Here is a 16,521-nt window from a genome sequence, read left to right as displayed (position 1 = left end):
AGTTCATATTATAAAACCTTACAGGCCCCCTTACCATTATAACATCCACTACACACATAATTCACTGAAAATGGAAGGTCATCCTATTAAGACCGAAAACACAGGTCAGATCCAAATGCTTAGCAGGCAATTCTGGAAACCTGATAGGCAATTATATGACCTGTGTCCAGGGCCCCCTAATCCTCTGGGCCCTATAGCAATGGCACCACCTGCATGCACAATAGCTATACCCATGCTTGGAGGGCCCTTCATGCCCCAGTCTGACACTGCCATCACCTATTCTTTATCTGTTTCCTAATGACAGTACTACTGGCCATATATACAATACCTAGTCTGTAGCAGATGCAGCCAATGACAGTGCAACCTGAAGGAAGATAATGTACAAAATGCATTCTATTTAAAAAATATTGAATGAGGCCCAGTCTACACCTAATCATTTCATTATGTCAGGCTTGCCTGAGTTACAGGATAACGTTGAGAAGCAGATCATTACTGGCAGTAAAGTGTATGGGTTGAGATGGGGCTATTTGTTCTCTATAGCAGCCACATGAGCTACATTCTCTATAGGTACAGCCCTGTTTTCTCATTTAACATACAGGAAGTTAAACAATCAAACAGTGCCCCTAGTGGCCAAATGAATTAGAGTAATAATTAATGACCTATTCTTATCAAGAACATGGCATATCTCAGACACGGGTGATAGAAAAAATAAATGTTATTAGATTAACTTCAATGATAATTCCAATAAAGAGGCTGATTCTGAGTCAGATACTGCTACGTCCGTGTGTGCCTCTTTTGCCGGTGTAGTATATATGCCTTCAAAACAGCATCAATTCTTCTAGGTATACTTGCACAGTTTTTGAAGGAACCTGGCAGGGAGGTTGTGCCAAACATCTTGCAGAACTAATCACAGTTCTTCTGTGGCTGTAGACTTGCTCAAATCCTTCTGTCTCTTCATGTAATCCCAGACAGACTCGACTGATGTTGAGATCAGGGCTCTCTTGGGGCCATTTCATCACTTCCAGGAGTCCTTGTTCTTCTGTATGCTGAAGATAGTTCTTAATGACATTGACTGTATGTTTGGGGTTGTTGTCCTGCTGCAGAATAAATCTGGAGCCAATCAGATGCCTCTCTACTGCACGATGGATAAGCACCTGCTACTTCAAAGAGGTGTTGTGCTGGTTCCTGTACAGATGCGGTATATATATATATATATATATGTATACATAAATTCCTAACATGGTGCTTGCTCTCGCAGCTGTTGTGTAAAAAAACAAACCTGTGTCGAAGGGGGTTTCTGGGCCCCTTGCATGCGTCAATGCATAACATGCTCATAAGACGTACAATTTTCATGCATCTGAATAGCCACCTTTCAGTCACCATTAAGGAATGCCCAATACATTTCTAAGACAGTTCAGATACTGTGCATCTCAGCTGCAACAGTGCCTCTGTGTGTTCACACCATGGATTACATTCATTGTGCGACTATGACGCAAGCGCAGTTGAGAAATATCGATCATTAGCGTAAATATCAGTATTTCTGGTGAATCAGAATCAGTCCCATAATGAGTTAATGCAGGGCCGTAACTAGGAATAAGGGGGCATGCGCCCCGGGTGTATTTGAGGGGGCGCCAACGAGTTACAGAGGAGCAGGTTTTTTTTTTTTTTTAAACCGGCACTGCTGTGCTGCTCCTGTGAGACAGCAGACAGCTCCCAGGGCAACGTTTTTGAGCCACCTGTCTGCCCGCAGCTGGCTCCAGCGCTGTGCAGGTGAGCTCCAGTACCTGGGATCTCTCCTATGCCGGCTACTGTCTTAAACTCTCTTCTTTGCCGTGCAGTGCTGCGACTAGCGTGCAGTGCACTGTACAAACTATAGAAGCGCACTGTGCTCCCAGTTAGCAGTATCAACCTCCTCTTTGCCTCCCAAAAGGGGGGATTTGGTGTAGCTTATAGGGTATGTAGTATAGTAATGTATTGCAGTATATATAGGGGCACATAGTGCACTGATGTGGTGTAGCATATAACGGGATGTAGTGTAGTGATGTAGTGTAGCATATAGGGTATGTAGTGCAGTGCATAGGGGCATGTAGTGTAGTGATGTAGTTCAGCGTGTAGGGGATGTAGTATAGTGATGTAGTGCAGTGGATAGGGGATAGGGGAATGTAGTACAGTGATGAAGTGTTATGGTATAGTGCAATGTATGGGGACACACAAAGGAGCATGTAGTTGAACACGCTGGCGGGGCATGTGATGCATAGGGCATTTGAGGCACATAGGTGAATATTGTCCAATAGTATCCTCTTTTTTTGCATTTTTTGATAATATGATTATTTTAGTCTGACAGAGTTTGTTTTTGTTTGTTTGTTTGTTGGGGGGGGGGGGGGGCGCCAATTTTCTTCCTTGCCCCGGGTGACGAAAATCCTAGTTTCGGTTCTGGTTAATGGTTTTTGTTTCCTTTTCTTTGGGGGAAATGGGGTGGACGGGTCAGGGTGTGGGGTGGTGTTCTTCCAAAACTATTCCTTTTAATCCTTTGATAATAGATATTGACTGTTCAAAACCAAAAAATCAAGAGGACAAAAGTACAAAATATGTGAACATACTGTAATTAGGCCTAATCTGGTATTAAAAGTAAATTAATCTAAATGAAACACATATATATCACACTAACGATATCACAAAATGTCATTTTCAAAACAGCATTGAGCATAGCTCATTTTATTATTATCCATTTAAAATGGCTTGAGGTAAAATCATCAATAATTTATCTGAGGCAAGAAGCAACAGGAGAATTTCAGGAATCAAATGTGTAATTGGAACGAGCAAGAGAAATTAAACTCAATTTGTACAATAACGTTTCAAGGACAGATAACTGGAATACAGCAATAGAAACTTCTTTTTTTTTATCAGCTGAGGCAGGTGAGTGACAATGCCACACACTATGCCATTGTCAGTGATTGTACAGACTGCTGTGGGTACAGAGGGCGGTGGAAGGTCAGTGTAGCGCAGAAATCATTGGCACAGTAGGATTGCTTTGTGCCCCCTTTGTGTACCATGATGCAGAGAGATGATAAATCTGCTATGAGGCAGCCTGAGCAAGACAGAGAGAGATATTGATGGGAGGGTCACGTGCTATCGAAACAAAAGGATATGTACTTTCTGGGAGCTGTTGAAACCTACTGGGATAATTATTAAAAAAGAAGTTCATTTGGATGTAAGAATATGGCAGCATTAGAATAATTAATACCTAATGATAGACTTCTGGAGTCCTCTGTCTTTTATGTGAAATCCTTAGCGGATAGAAATAATTATCTTGCATAACACATTACTACTGTACAATTCAGCTGTGGTACTCTGCCACATTTTATGGTGAATAAAGGGCACAGAATGCTTTGAAAATAGATGGATACTGGTTTGTAATCATGAGATGTGTTGTGCAGCAATGTTATCTTACAATCTACGATCTCATCTTACAATGTTATCTTACAATCTACTGTTATCTACTTCTTAGGGGTATTGTACAAATAGTGATGTTTGATTAGGTAGCCATATTTTGGGGGTTAGTCAATATTTAAGACAATGAAGTTTATAAATTCTCTAGGGACTAGCAACATCACCGAGGCAAGAGGCAGGAGGCAGAGACTCAGGGGCATAGCCAGAACTTTGTGGGCCCCATAGCAACATTTTGAAGAGGCCCCTGTCCCAATGCTTCTAGAGAGACACTTCTCTGCAGCACTTGTTAATTTTATGCCTTATAATAGAGTGCCCTAGTTCATTTTCTGAACCATAGTAGAGCCTTATTTAATGCTATGCCCCATAGTAGTGCCCTAGTTTCTTATATGAATCGCAGTACTGCATAAGTTCACCCTATGTCACATTTCAGAGCTGCCAGTACACATTATGCCGCACAGTACCCCCAATTCACATTATGATATATAGTGCTACCCGTTCATATTGTGCCTCATTACAGTGACCCGGTTCATAGTATATAACATTAAAATGCCCTCCAGTTAATTTTATACCACACTACAATGAGCAGGTCCAGGCGCATACCTAGATATATTGCAGGCCCGAGGAAAAAGTTTGAAAGGACCCCTACGTACCACTCAATGGCGAAAAATGCATATAACACATGTAACTGTGACAGGGAAAGTGGCCCCTCTCAGCTTTGGGCCCCATAGCAGCTGCACTGCCTGCACCTATGGTAGCTACGCCCTTGCACTGAGTGTCTAATTCCTACAGAGTTCTTTGGCTACTTTCTCATGAATATTGTTCAATTTCGGCCTCCAACATCACAGTATGTACAGTTAAACTTTAAACATTATCTCCTTAGTTTGTATAATTTTCAACTTTATATTTCCTTTGAAAAAAAAAAAAAAAAGCTCTCTCTTCGTTAACATGAATGAAGCCATTAACAGCAATGCATTTTCAACAAATGTAAGGAATTAAAAAATTATTTAAAAAAAAGGATAATTTATTAAATTGGCAGATTTTACCTTGTTGATAGATCGAATACAAAGTACAGAGCCTACAATTGTATAAGGGTGTATGGTATAAACCATGTCGAAATCAGAATGTCAACATTGTCTGAAAGCCAGCATTCAAGATGTCGACATGCTTCACAATGGGCCTGAATCAGATGTGGACAAGGAGCTATCGCTACTGCTTGTATAGAAGCAGCAGTGATAGCACTAATATGGTAATGCAGCCTCCTGCTGTGTTACTAATCTGCTTATATAGAAGCAGCAGTGATAGCACTAATATGGCAATGCAGCCTCCTGCTGTGTTACTAATCTGAGCTGCATCCTAGGACCCAGTATTGGATCATCTGCAACACCACTGGCCAGCTGCATGACCCATGGGGGTCGTACAAGCCGGCTGCTGAAGCAACAGCAAAGAGGCCAGGAAGCCTCCACCCTCGGATGGAGATTCTGATCTCTCCCCTACCCAACAACGGCGGCGACAGGCCTCCCTTTTGGGAAATGGAGGCTGTTGCCGCTGCCTCCTCACCCCTAAATGGCATCAGACTGTCAATCACTGACAGTCGGATGCTGTAGTGCTACTGGCGATGCGGTCCTGTACTGCACATGCTCGGTATGGGTTGGCACATGCGCAGAGTACTGATCATTTGAACTTTGCGGCACGAGTTGTTTCTACAATTGGACATGAATCAGGCCCAATGTCAACATCTGACATAATGTTGACATGTTCAAAATGTTGACTTGAAAAAAAAAAAGGTAAAATCATATTTCTGGCAACTTTATTTCATTTATTCTGTATATTTTAACCAATATTTTGTCCTTACCAGTGTTCCTTATAGATAGTAAACAATGATAAAGACTACGGCCCTCATTCCGAGTTGTTCGCTCGTTCTTTTTCATCGCATCGCAGTGAAAATCCGCTTAGTACGCATGCGCAAAGTTCGCACTGCGACTGCGCCAAGTAACTTTACTATGAAGAAAGTATTTTTACTCACGGCTTTTTCTTCGCTCCGGCGATCGTAATGTGATTGACAGGAAATGGGTGTTACTGGGCGGAAACACGGCGTTTTAGGGGCGTGTGGCTGAAAACGCTACCGTTTCCGGAAAAAACGCAGGAGTGGCCGGAGAAATGGTGGGAGTGCCTGGGCGAACGCTGGGTGTGTTTGTGACGTCAACCAGGAACGACAAGCACTGAACTGATCGCACAGGCAGAGTAAGTCTGAAGCTACTCTGAAACTGCTAAGTAGTTAGTAATCGCAATATTGCGAATACATCGGTCGCAATTTTAAGAAGCTAAGATTCACTCCCAGTAGGCGGCGGCTTAGCGTGTGTAACTCTGCTAAAATCACCTTGCGACCGATCAACTCGGAATGAGGGCCTACATTTTAATCAGAATACATATAAAAGGATATTTTGATTTTCTCAATAGTGCACAAAATAAAAAATAAAAAAATGTATCGCTTACTTGTTCTTTTTCCTTTTTTTACAGTAAATTGGAACATGTGGAAGCATCCCAGTGGGTTGAGAAACCCACATTGGGGTATATTTACTAAAGCTTCTAAAACTGAAAAGTGGTGATGTTGCCCATAGCAACCAATCAGATTCTGGCTATCATTTTCTAGGATGCAATAGAGAAATAAAAAGATTTTAAACCTACCGGTAAATCTTTTTCTCCTAGTCTGTAAAGGATGCTGGGGACTCTGTAAGGACCATGGGGTATAGACGGGCTCCGCAAGAGACATGGGCACTATAAAGAACTTTCAGTATGGGTGTGCACTGGCTCCTCCCTCTATGCCCCTCCTCCAGACCTCAGTTAGAAAACTGTGCCCAGAGGAGATGGACAATATGAGGAAAGGATTTTGTTACTCTAAGGGCAAGATTCATACCAGCCCACACCAATCATACCATATAACCTGGAATACACACAACCAGTTAACAGTATGAACAAAAAACAGTATCAGTCAAAGACCGATTCCAACTGTAACATAACCCTTATGAAAGCAACAACTATATACAAGTCTTGCAGATGCAGTCCGCAGTGGGACGGGCACCCAGCATCCTCTACGGACTAGGAGAAAAAGATTTACCGGTAGGTTTAAAATCTTATTTTCTCTTACGTCCTAGAGGATGCTGGGGACTCCGTAAGGACCGTGGGGTTTATACCAAAGCTCCCAACTGGGCGGGAGAGTGCGGATGACTCTGCAGCACCGACTGAGCAAACGCAAGGTCCTCATCAGCCAGGGTAACAAACTTGTAGAATTTAGCAAAGGTGTTTGAACCCGACCAAGTAGCTGCTCGGCAAAGCTGTAATGCCGAGACGCCTCGGGCAGCCGCCCAAGAAGAGCCCACCTTCCTAGTGGAATGGGCCTTTACCGAATTTGGTAACGGCAATCCAATAGTCTGCTTAGAAGCAGGGGCGCCAACCTTGTTGGCTGCATACAGGACAAACAGAGCCTCTGTTTTCCTAACCCTAGCCGTCCTGGCTACATAAATTTTTAAGGCCCTGACTACATCCAGGGACTTGGAGTCCTCCCAGTCCCCCGTAGCCACAGGCACCACAATAGGTTGGTTCATATGAAATGAAGAAACCACTTTAGGCAAAAATTGAGGACGTGTCCTCAACGCCGGTCTATCCACATGGAAAACCAAATAGGGGCTCTTGTGGGACAAGGCCGCCAATTCGGACACCCGCCTTGCAGATGCCAAGGCCAATAACATGACCACCTTCCACGTGAAAAATTTTAATTCCACTGTTTGAAGAGGTTCAAACCAGTGAGATTTCAGGAAACTTAACACCACGTTAAGGTCCCACGGTGCCACTGGGGGCACAAAGGGGGGCTGGATGTGCAGCACTCCCTTCACAAACGTCTGGACTTCTGGGAGAGAAGCCAATTCCCTCTGAAAGAATATAGATAGGGACAAAATCTGTACCGTAATGGAGCCTAACTTTAGGCCCATATCCACTCCTGTCTGTAGAAGGTGGATAAACCGGCCCAGATGGAAATCTTCCGTAGGAGCATTCTTGGCTTCACACCAAGATACATACTTCCTCCAGATACGGTGATAATGCTTTGCCGTCACCTCCTTCCTAGCCTTTATCAGAGTAGGGATAACTTCCTCCGGAATACCTTTCCCAGCTAGGATTCGGTGTTCAACCGCCATGCCGTCAAACGTAACCGCGGTAAGTCTTGGAACACACATGGTCCCTGCTGTAACAGGTCCTCCCTGAGAGGAAGAGGCCACGGATCTTCTGTGAGCATTTCCTGAAGATCTGAGTACCAGGCCCTTCGAGGCCAATCTGGGACAATGAGTATTGTCTGCACTCTTCTTTGTCTTATGATTCTCAATTTTTTTGAGATGAGAGGAAGAGGAGGAAATACATAGACCGACTGAAACACCCATGGTGTCACCAGGGCGTCTACTGCTACTGCCTGAGGGTCCCGAGACCTGGCACAATACCTCCGAAGCTTTTTGTTGAGGTGTAACGCCATCATGTCTATTTGAGGAATTCCCCAAAGACTTGTTATCTCTGCAAAAACTTCTTGATGAAGTCCCCACTTTCCCGGATGGAGATCGTGTCTGCTGAGGAAGTCTGCTTCCCAGTTGTCCACTTCCGGAATGAAGACAGCTGACAGAGCGCTTACGTGATTTTCCGCCCAGCGAAGAATCCTGGCGGCTTCCGCCATCGCCACTCTGCTCCTTGTCCCGCCTTGGCGGTTTACATGAGCCACGGCTGTGATGTTGTCTGATTGAATCAGAACCGATAGGTTGCGAAGAAGATTCTCCGCTAGTCGTAGGCCGTTGAATATGGCCCTCAATTCCAGTATGTTGATGTGTAGACAAGCCTCCTGGCTTGACCATAGTCCCTGAAAATTTCTCCCTTGTGTGACTGCTCCCCATCCTCGGAGGCTCGCGTCCGTGGTCACCAGAACCCAGTCTTGAATGCCGAATCTGCGACCCTCTAGAAGGTGAGCACTCTGCAGCCACCACAGGAGAGACACCCTGGCCCTGGGGGACAGGGTTATTTTCTGATGTATTTGTAGATGGGACCCGGACCGCTTTTCCAGAAGGTCCCACTGAAAAGTCCTCGCATGAAACCTGCCGAAGGGGATGGCCTCGTAGGCTGCCACCATTTTCCCCAGAACTCGAGTGCATTGATGAACAGACTCTCTTTTTGGTTTTAGCAGGTCTCTGACCATGTTCTGGAGATCCTGGGCTTTTTCCAATGGGAGAAAAACCCTCTTCTGTTCCGTGTCCAGAATCATGCCTAGGAATGATAGCCGAATCGTTGGAACCAATTGTGACTTTGGCAGATTCAGAATCCAACCGTCCTGTTGTAGCACTTTTAGGGAGAGTGACACGCTCTTCAGCAACTGGTCTCTCAATCTCGCCTTTATCAGGAGATCATCCAAGTATGGGATAATTGTGACTCCCTGCCTGCGCAGGAGCACCATCATCTCTGCCCAAACGGCAACGTCTGAAACTGGTAATGACAGTCCTGTACAGCGAATCTCAGGTACTCCTGATGAGGGGGGTATATGGGGACATGAAGGTATGCATCCTTTATGTCCAGTGACACCAACAAATCCACCCCTTCCAGGCTGGATATTACAGCTCGGAGCAATTCCATCTTGAATTTGAACTTTTTCAAGTACAGGTTTAGGGATTTTAGATTTAAAATGGGTCTGACCGAACCATCTGGCTTCGGGACCACAAACAGGGTTGAATAATACCCTTTTCCCTGTTGGACCAGGGGAACCTTGACCACCACTTGCTGTTGACACAGCTTTTGAATTGCAACTAACACTACTTCCCTCTCCTGGGGTGAAGCTGGCAAGGCCGACTTGAAAAATCGGCGAGGGGCACCTCTTCGAATTCCAGCTTGTAGCCTTGGGAAACAATTTCGATCACCCAAGGATCCACGTCTGAAAGAATCCAGAACTGGCTGAAAAGTCGAAGGCGCGCCCCCACTGGTGCGGACTCCCTTAGGGGAGCCCCAGCGTCATGCGGTGGATTTTGTAGAAACCGGTGAGGACTTCTGTTCCTGGGAACTAGCCGAAGCAGGTGTTCTCTTTGCTCTACCCTTACCTCTGGCAAGGAAGGAGGAGCCCCGACCTCTTCTGGATTTATGCGACCGAAAGGACTGCATCTGATACTGTGGAGATTTCTTTTGCTGTTGGGGAACAAAAGGTAACAAGGTAGATTTACCCGCGGTAGCTGTGGCAACCAGGTCCGCGAGCCCCTCCCCAAACAACACTTCACCCTTGCAAGGTAAAACCTCCATATGCTTCTTCGAGTCTGCATCACCTGCCCATTGGCGGGTCCATAGAGCTCGTCTCGCAGAAATAGCCATGGCATTGGCTCTGGAACCCAGCAGCCCAACGTCTCTTTGTGCGTCCCTCATCTATAAGACTGCATCTTTAATGTGGGCTAAGGTTAATAAAATGGTATCCCTGTCTAGGGTATCAAGGTCAGCTGACAAGGTATCTGTCCATGCTGCAACAGCGCTACATACCCATGCCGATGCTATTGCCGGTCTGAGCAAAGCACCCGTATGCGCATAAATAGACTTTAAAGTAGTCTCCTGTCTGCGATCAGCAGGATCCTTGAGGGCTGCCGTGTCCGGAGACGGCAGCACCACCTTCTTGGACAGGCGCGTTAAATCCTTGTCCACCCTGCAAGAGGATTCCCAACGTACCCTGTCCTGTGCAGGGAAAGGATACGCCATAAGAACCCTTTTGGGAATCTGCAGTTTTTTATCTGGCGTTTCCCAAGCTTTTTCAAATAACTCGTTAAGCTCATGAGATGGGAGAAAGGTTACCTCAGGTTTCTTTTCCTTATACATGCGCACCCTCGTATCAGGGACAGAGGGGTCATCAGTGATATGCAAAACATCTTTTATTGCTATAATCATACACTGAATACTTTTTGCCACCCTTGGGTGTAATTTTGCATCATCGTAGTCGACACTGGAGTCAGAATCCGTGTCGGTACCAGTGTCCACTATTTGGGATAGGGGACGTTTTTGAGACCCAGAAGGGCCCTGTGACCCAGTCCAATCCGTGGATTGACTCCCTGCTTTCTCCCTGGACTCTGCTTTGTCCAGTCTTTTATGTAATGAGGCCACACTCGCATTTAACATATGCCACATGTCCATCCAATCATGAGTCGGCGTTGCCGACGGAGACACACCACACATCTGCTCCACCTCCTCCTTGGACGAGCCTTCCGCTTCAGACATGCCGACACACATGTACCGACACCCCCCCACACACAGGGATATATCTATAAGGGGACAATTCCCCAACAAGGCCCTTTGGGGAGACAGAGAGAGAGTATGCCAGCACACACCCAGCGCCAAACTGACACTGGAATAACCCAGATAGCGCTTTTTATATATATATAATCAATGTTATACACTCACTGCGCCTAAAACATGCCCCATCCCCCTCTTTTCAGCCCTCTGTCACCGAGTTCAGCAGGGGAGAGTCCGGGAAGCCAGCTTCTCTGCAGCGTTCTGTGGAGAAAATGGCGCTGTTAGTACTGAGGGATCAAGCTCCACCCCCTCCAGCGGCGGGCTTCGTCCCGCTTCAATATTCAAAAAATGGCGGGGGATTTCTTCATTTACTGCCTCCGCAGCCTAATGTACCATTTTTTGCCAGACCAGAGGTTTATTGCTGCCCAGGGCGCCCCCCCCCCCCTGCGCCCTGCACCCATCAGTGCCCGTTCTGTGTGCATAGCGTGTGGGAGCAATGGTGCGCAGCGGTAACGCTGCGCGCTTACCTCAGTGAAGATCTGAAGTCTTCTGCCGCCTTGAAGTCTTTTCTTCTGATACTCACCCGGCTTCTATCTTCCGGCTCTGCGAGGAGGACGGCGGCGCGGCTCTGGGACGAACGGCGGGGTGAGACCTGCGTTCCGACTCCCTCTGGAGCTAATGGTGTCCAGTAGCCTAAGAAGCAGAGCCTATCATTTAAGTAGGTCTGCTTCTCTCTCCTCAGTCCCACGATGCAGGGAGCCTGTTGCCAGCAGTGCTCCCTGAAAATAAAAAACCTAACAAAATTCTTTTTCAGAGAAACTCTGGAGAGCTCCTCTGTAATGCACCCTATCTCCTCTGGGCACAAAATCTAACCGAGGTCTGGAGGAGGGGCATAGAGGGAAGAGCCAGTGCACACCCATACTAAAAGTTCTTTATAGTGCCCATGTCTCCTGCGGAGCCCGTCTATACCCTATGGTCCTTACGGAGTCGCCAGCATCCTCTAGTACGTAAGAGAAAATAGACAGAATCTGGTTGCTATGGGCAACTTCCCCACTTTTAATTTTTAGAAACTTTTGAAAAATTAACTCCATTGTGGCATTACAAAATTACATAATGGATTGGTGCGGGATAACTTTTCCCTTTTTATGTGACATTACTATATTACCCTAACTACAACTGCAGCCTAGTACTAACCACTAACACTCACGTATTCAAAATTTAGACATGCACATTGTCAGCATTATGAACATGATGTCAACATAGTAACTTGTATAAAGTACATTATGAGATTATGGGGAGAATGTATTATAACCCGTACATATTGTGCGGGTATGACACTTCCTGCTTCACCTCAGTAAAGAGGCAACAGCGCTGCTGTTAACATCGCGGATGCCGAGTTTGAGGAGTGAAAGTTCCCCCTCCGTCGATCGCTGCTAGAGCGTACAGCTGTGTGTTTCCCCCAGTGCACATGTGTGAGATCTCGCTACTCTCGCAAGATCTCACATGCAGCCCAGAGCTGGCACCCACCGCAGCCACAGCGATGTCCCTGGCTGTGGTGTATGGGGCAACGCTACCTGCAGCTGTGGAAATCGATAGCTACAGGTGCTGGAACGATCAGTGCTACTGACCGTTCATACACTGACCGTTCATACAAAAAACATAGGTCAGCAAGATTTCCACAGACCCTATAGATCCCATCGGCGGGATGTAATGCTGCCCTAGTCCAACGGCCGTGCGGGATGCCAGCCGAACTCAGATGTTTTCTTTAAAGGGGCAATCACTTACAAGGCATGGTTTGCCTTGTAAGTGATTGCCCCTTTAAAAAATGTCCAAGTTTGGCCAGCATCTTGCACAGCTGCCGGACTTGGGCGGCATTACATCCTGCAGTATATATTTTCACTCGAAAACACTTTTTTTTTTCATGCACAACAATAGGATACTGGCTTAAAAAAAATTGGCGCATCATTTTCGTAGCTAATTGGATAACCCCCTTAGTCATTAATGTTTAGACTTGGAATCAAATACTGGAGAAATGTGCAGCATGCATTGGCGCTCAAACCGTAAGATGAATCCCTTGGATTGATGAGGGATGAACGGAATGAAACCATGTATTTTTATAAGATAAAGTGCGTTTATTTACATGGACAAACTCACCAACATGAACATACAGTAAAATATACAGGTTTAAAAACAGTAGTAAAACAAAAGTGGACCTGGAGGCAGTGACTGGTTTAAAGTGACTGTGCAGTAGGTAAACAATCAATCTCGCACCATATGGTGGCCCTGCGGTGGGCTAGCTTAGAGTAAGCAGTTAGGGTCCAGAGCTGAAATAGCCCGGCACCACCGCATAGAGCATAAATCAGCACGTAAGTCCTTCCAGAAGTATCACCGCTCCTTTGTCCAGTAAGTCCTCTATCCAAAAGCATTTGGATAGAGGACTTACTGGACAAAGGAGCGGTGATACTTCTGGAAGGACTTACGTGCTGATTTATGCTCTATGCGGTGGTGCCGGGCTATTTCAGCTCTGGACCCTAACTGCTTACTCTAAGCTAGCCCACCGCAGGGCCACCATATGGTGAGAGATTGATTGTTTACCTACTGCACAGTCACTTTAAACCAGCCACTGCCTCCAGGTCCACTTTTGTTTTACTACTGTTTTTAAACCTGTATATTTTACTGTATGTTCATGTTGGTGAGTTTGTCCATGTAAATAAATGCACTTTATCCTGTAAAAATACATGGTTTCATTCCGTTCATCCCTCATCAATCCAAGGGATTCATCTTACGGTTTGAGCGCCAAGGCATGCTGCACATTTCTCCAGTATTTGAACCCTTAGGGATTTATGTGTTTGTCCCTCCCGGTGTAGTAGCAAGGCTGCTCAGTCTGTTTCTATTGCGCATGTACTGTCAGTGGGTGTACACCCCCCTTGTGTAGAATTGGAATCAGGCAAGTTGTCAAATTACATTTTAAAGTACAGGTTATTTGATGTAGGGGTGGACTAATGAGAAATTAATGTCAAATATACATGAAATATATCATCTGTGACTGTTGGCACATATTGGACAAACATTTTTAAGAGTGTAAATGGGAATCTAAGGAGATGTCCTTTTTTGCAAAATCACTATAACTCAAGGTTTTTCAACTTTCGTTTTACTGTGCACTCAATCAGGGCCGGTTCCGGGGCTTCTGGCGCCCCGGGCGGTATTAGGGGGCGTGGCTTCATACAGGGGGCGTGGTCAGGTACGCCCCCTGTATTGTTGTAGGATGTGCGGTGCGCGATGACGTCATCGCGCACCGCACAGCAAAGGTCCTCTCTACAAAGGTAAACTAGACGCTAAGCGTCTAGTTCCCTTCGTGGAGAGGACCTTTGCTGTGCGGTGCGCGATGACGTCAACGACACCGCACATCATTACAGTGAAGGTCCTCTCCAGGAAGGGAAATTAGACGCGTAGCGTCTAGTTTCCCTTCACAGCGGGCAGCCCATGAAGGGAAACTAGACGCGTAGCGTCTAGTTTCCCTTCACAACAGACAGCGGGACGCGGGACAGCGGCAGCGGGGGCATCACAGCAGCAGCGGATCTAGCCATGGTGCGGCGCCCTCCGGAATGCGGCGCCCCGGGCAAAAGTCCTGCTTGCCCGTGGCAAGATCCGCTACTGTACTCAATGATAATTGTAAATATGTATACATTTATCCCATGTACACCCTGCATTGTAAATATATGTCACTTACACCCAACTGTGTATAACATTATTTTAAGTACACATTTCTATGCATAAATTATGGCATACACACTACATGGTGCTTACATTTTAATCAATTAAAGCCATAAATGTTTAAAGTACATGATGCACTCCCATGTATCGTCAGCAGCATCCAAATGCAACATGGCCCCTGCTGTCGCTGCCGGCATTGGCAAGTGTGTAGGCTTTTCGCAGCTAGATAAATTGGCCCAGACCGCATTCCACATTGAGAATTATGCGGACTGTGGTCGTCATCATTAGTTTGCCTGATGCAGGAAATTTCTCTTATATAGCCCAGATACCTAAACCATACGAAAACAGCTGTTTTTTGTGTTGTTTTTATTTTTTACCAATAATACTATAATCATTTCTTTATTACTTTTGGGGTTTACAATATGTTAGAAAATTCTGACTTGGATGTTCCCTGAAACCAAAATGTAAACGAATGTTTATGCACTCTCCACCCATCTATTGTCATTGAATCATCACCTATACAACTTGATGCCAGATTCTCTCTCCAACTCTGCCCACAGCTGGTAACTCTCCTCCATCATGTAGGTGTAGAAGTCTTCGGCATAAGCTCTGCGGATAATCCTTGTCTGCCCATGGGAGCTGCCTCTGGAGTGGGGAAGTGGAAACTAAAAGCAAATGAAAAAAAAAACAGTCATACAGATTTATTTCCCCCAGCATAATATACAGATGTCTGTTCTATAAAATCAATGAAAAATTTCCTTTACTGAACATTCACTCCTGTCAAACTTAGTGCACACATTCCTGGCGACCAGATGCCCTAGCACCTGAAAAGAAATTCTACAATCGGCTAAAGACAAGTCAAGTATATCCCATTATGCTTTCAATTTCATTATGGCTCAGTGCTGCTTGGTAAAATATATTATAATATTAATTGGATAACATCCAGTACTATTTTCCAATTTCCATCAGAAGCATCAATTTCCATCAATATGCAGCTACCTAGCAAAGTTCAAGGTCAAATACACATTAAAGTTAAATTGCTATCCCTTTACCATATAACATATACTCCATGGGCTTCTAGAATTCTAGGAAAGATAGATGTGCTTTGCAGATGTAAGATCAAAATAAATCACTTAAATAGCAGAGAAACCATCATTATAGCTCAGTCGTATGGGATCAATTCATCTGTGATGTATTGTTGACACAATTCCCCATTCTCCCTACGTCAGGGTTGGACAATTGGGGAAATCCATTCCTTCCTTTTTCTTTCCCCAATTTGCTGATTCTGACCAAAAAATTATCGAGATAACTAAATCATGGATTTTTAACATGCAGAATTTCCCCGATTCCCCCAATGGATCTCCGTTGGCCGTGGATCGGCGTTTTTGATTGTTGGAAAGCGCCGCTGATATATGGCCTGAAATACTGTACAACTCACAAATCAGTTTGCTATACTGACACATTGGCCCTCATTCCGAGTTGTTCGCTCGCTAGCTGCTTTTAGCAGCATTGCACACGCTAGGCCGCCGCCCTCTGGGAGTGTATCTTAGCTTAGCAGAAGTGCGAACGAAAGATTAGCAAAACTGCTACTAAATAATTCTTTGCAGTTTCTGAGTAGCTCCAGACCTACTCCTAGACTGCGATCACCTCAGTCCATTTAGTTCCTGGTTTGACGTCACAAACACGCCCTGCGTTCGGCCAGCCATCCCCCGTTTCTCCAGCCACTCCTGCGTTTTTACCTGGAACGCCTGCGTTTTTTAGCACACTCCCTGAAAACGGCCAGTTTCCGCCCAGAAACACCCACTTCCTGTCAATCACACTACGATCACTCGAGCGATGAAAAAACGTCGCTCAAACTTGTGTAAATCTAGTAAGTTTTGTGGTAAATAACTAAGCGCATGCGCGCTGCGTACCATGCACATGCGCATTTAGCAACAAATCGCAGCATAGCGAAAATCGTCAACGAGCGAGCAACTCGGAATGACCACCATTGTGCAGAAGGAAAATTTAATTTCCCCTAGACATGCTTAACTCCATCCATTCAACATTGGAAATCACTACCAATGTCTCTAA

The 16,521-nt window shown here is 45.4% G+C and overlaps 1 protein-coding gene across 2 annotated transcripts in view; it reads right to left on the bottom strand.

Moving 5' to 3' along the window:
- PIPOX (pipecolic acid and sarcosine oxidase) overlaps positions 1–16,521 on the bottom strand; it is a 200,529-nt gene that overhangs the window by 120,622 nt on the left and 63,386 nt on the right. For both annotated transcript variants that reach the window (XM_063955909.1, XM_063955908.1), the window contains exon 2: positions 14,965–15,113. In XM_063955909.1, coding sequence (XP_063811979.1) covers positions 14,965–15,113 — 149 coding nt within the window. The remainder of the gene's footprint in view (positions 1–14,964; positions 15,114–16,521) is intronic.

Source organism: Pseudophryne corroboree, chromosome 2 (genome assembly GCF_028390025.1).
Source record: "Pseudophryne corroboree isolate aPseCor3 chromosome 2, aPseCor3.hap2, whole genome shotgun sequence".
In the NCBI taxonomy this organism is placed as follows: Eukaryota; Metazoa; Chordata; class Amphibia; order Anura; family Myobatrachidae; genus Pseudophryne; species Pseudophryne corroboree.
The sequence above is the reverse complement of the archived record's forward strand: the minus strand, read 5'-3'. Positions and strand labels throughout refer to the sequence as shown.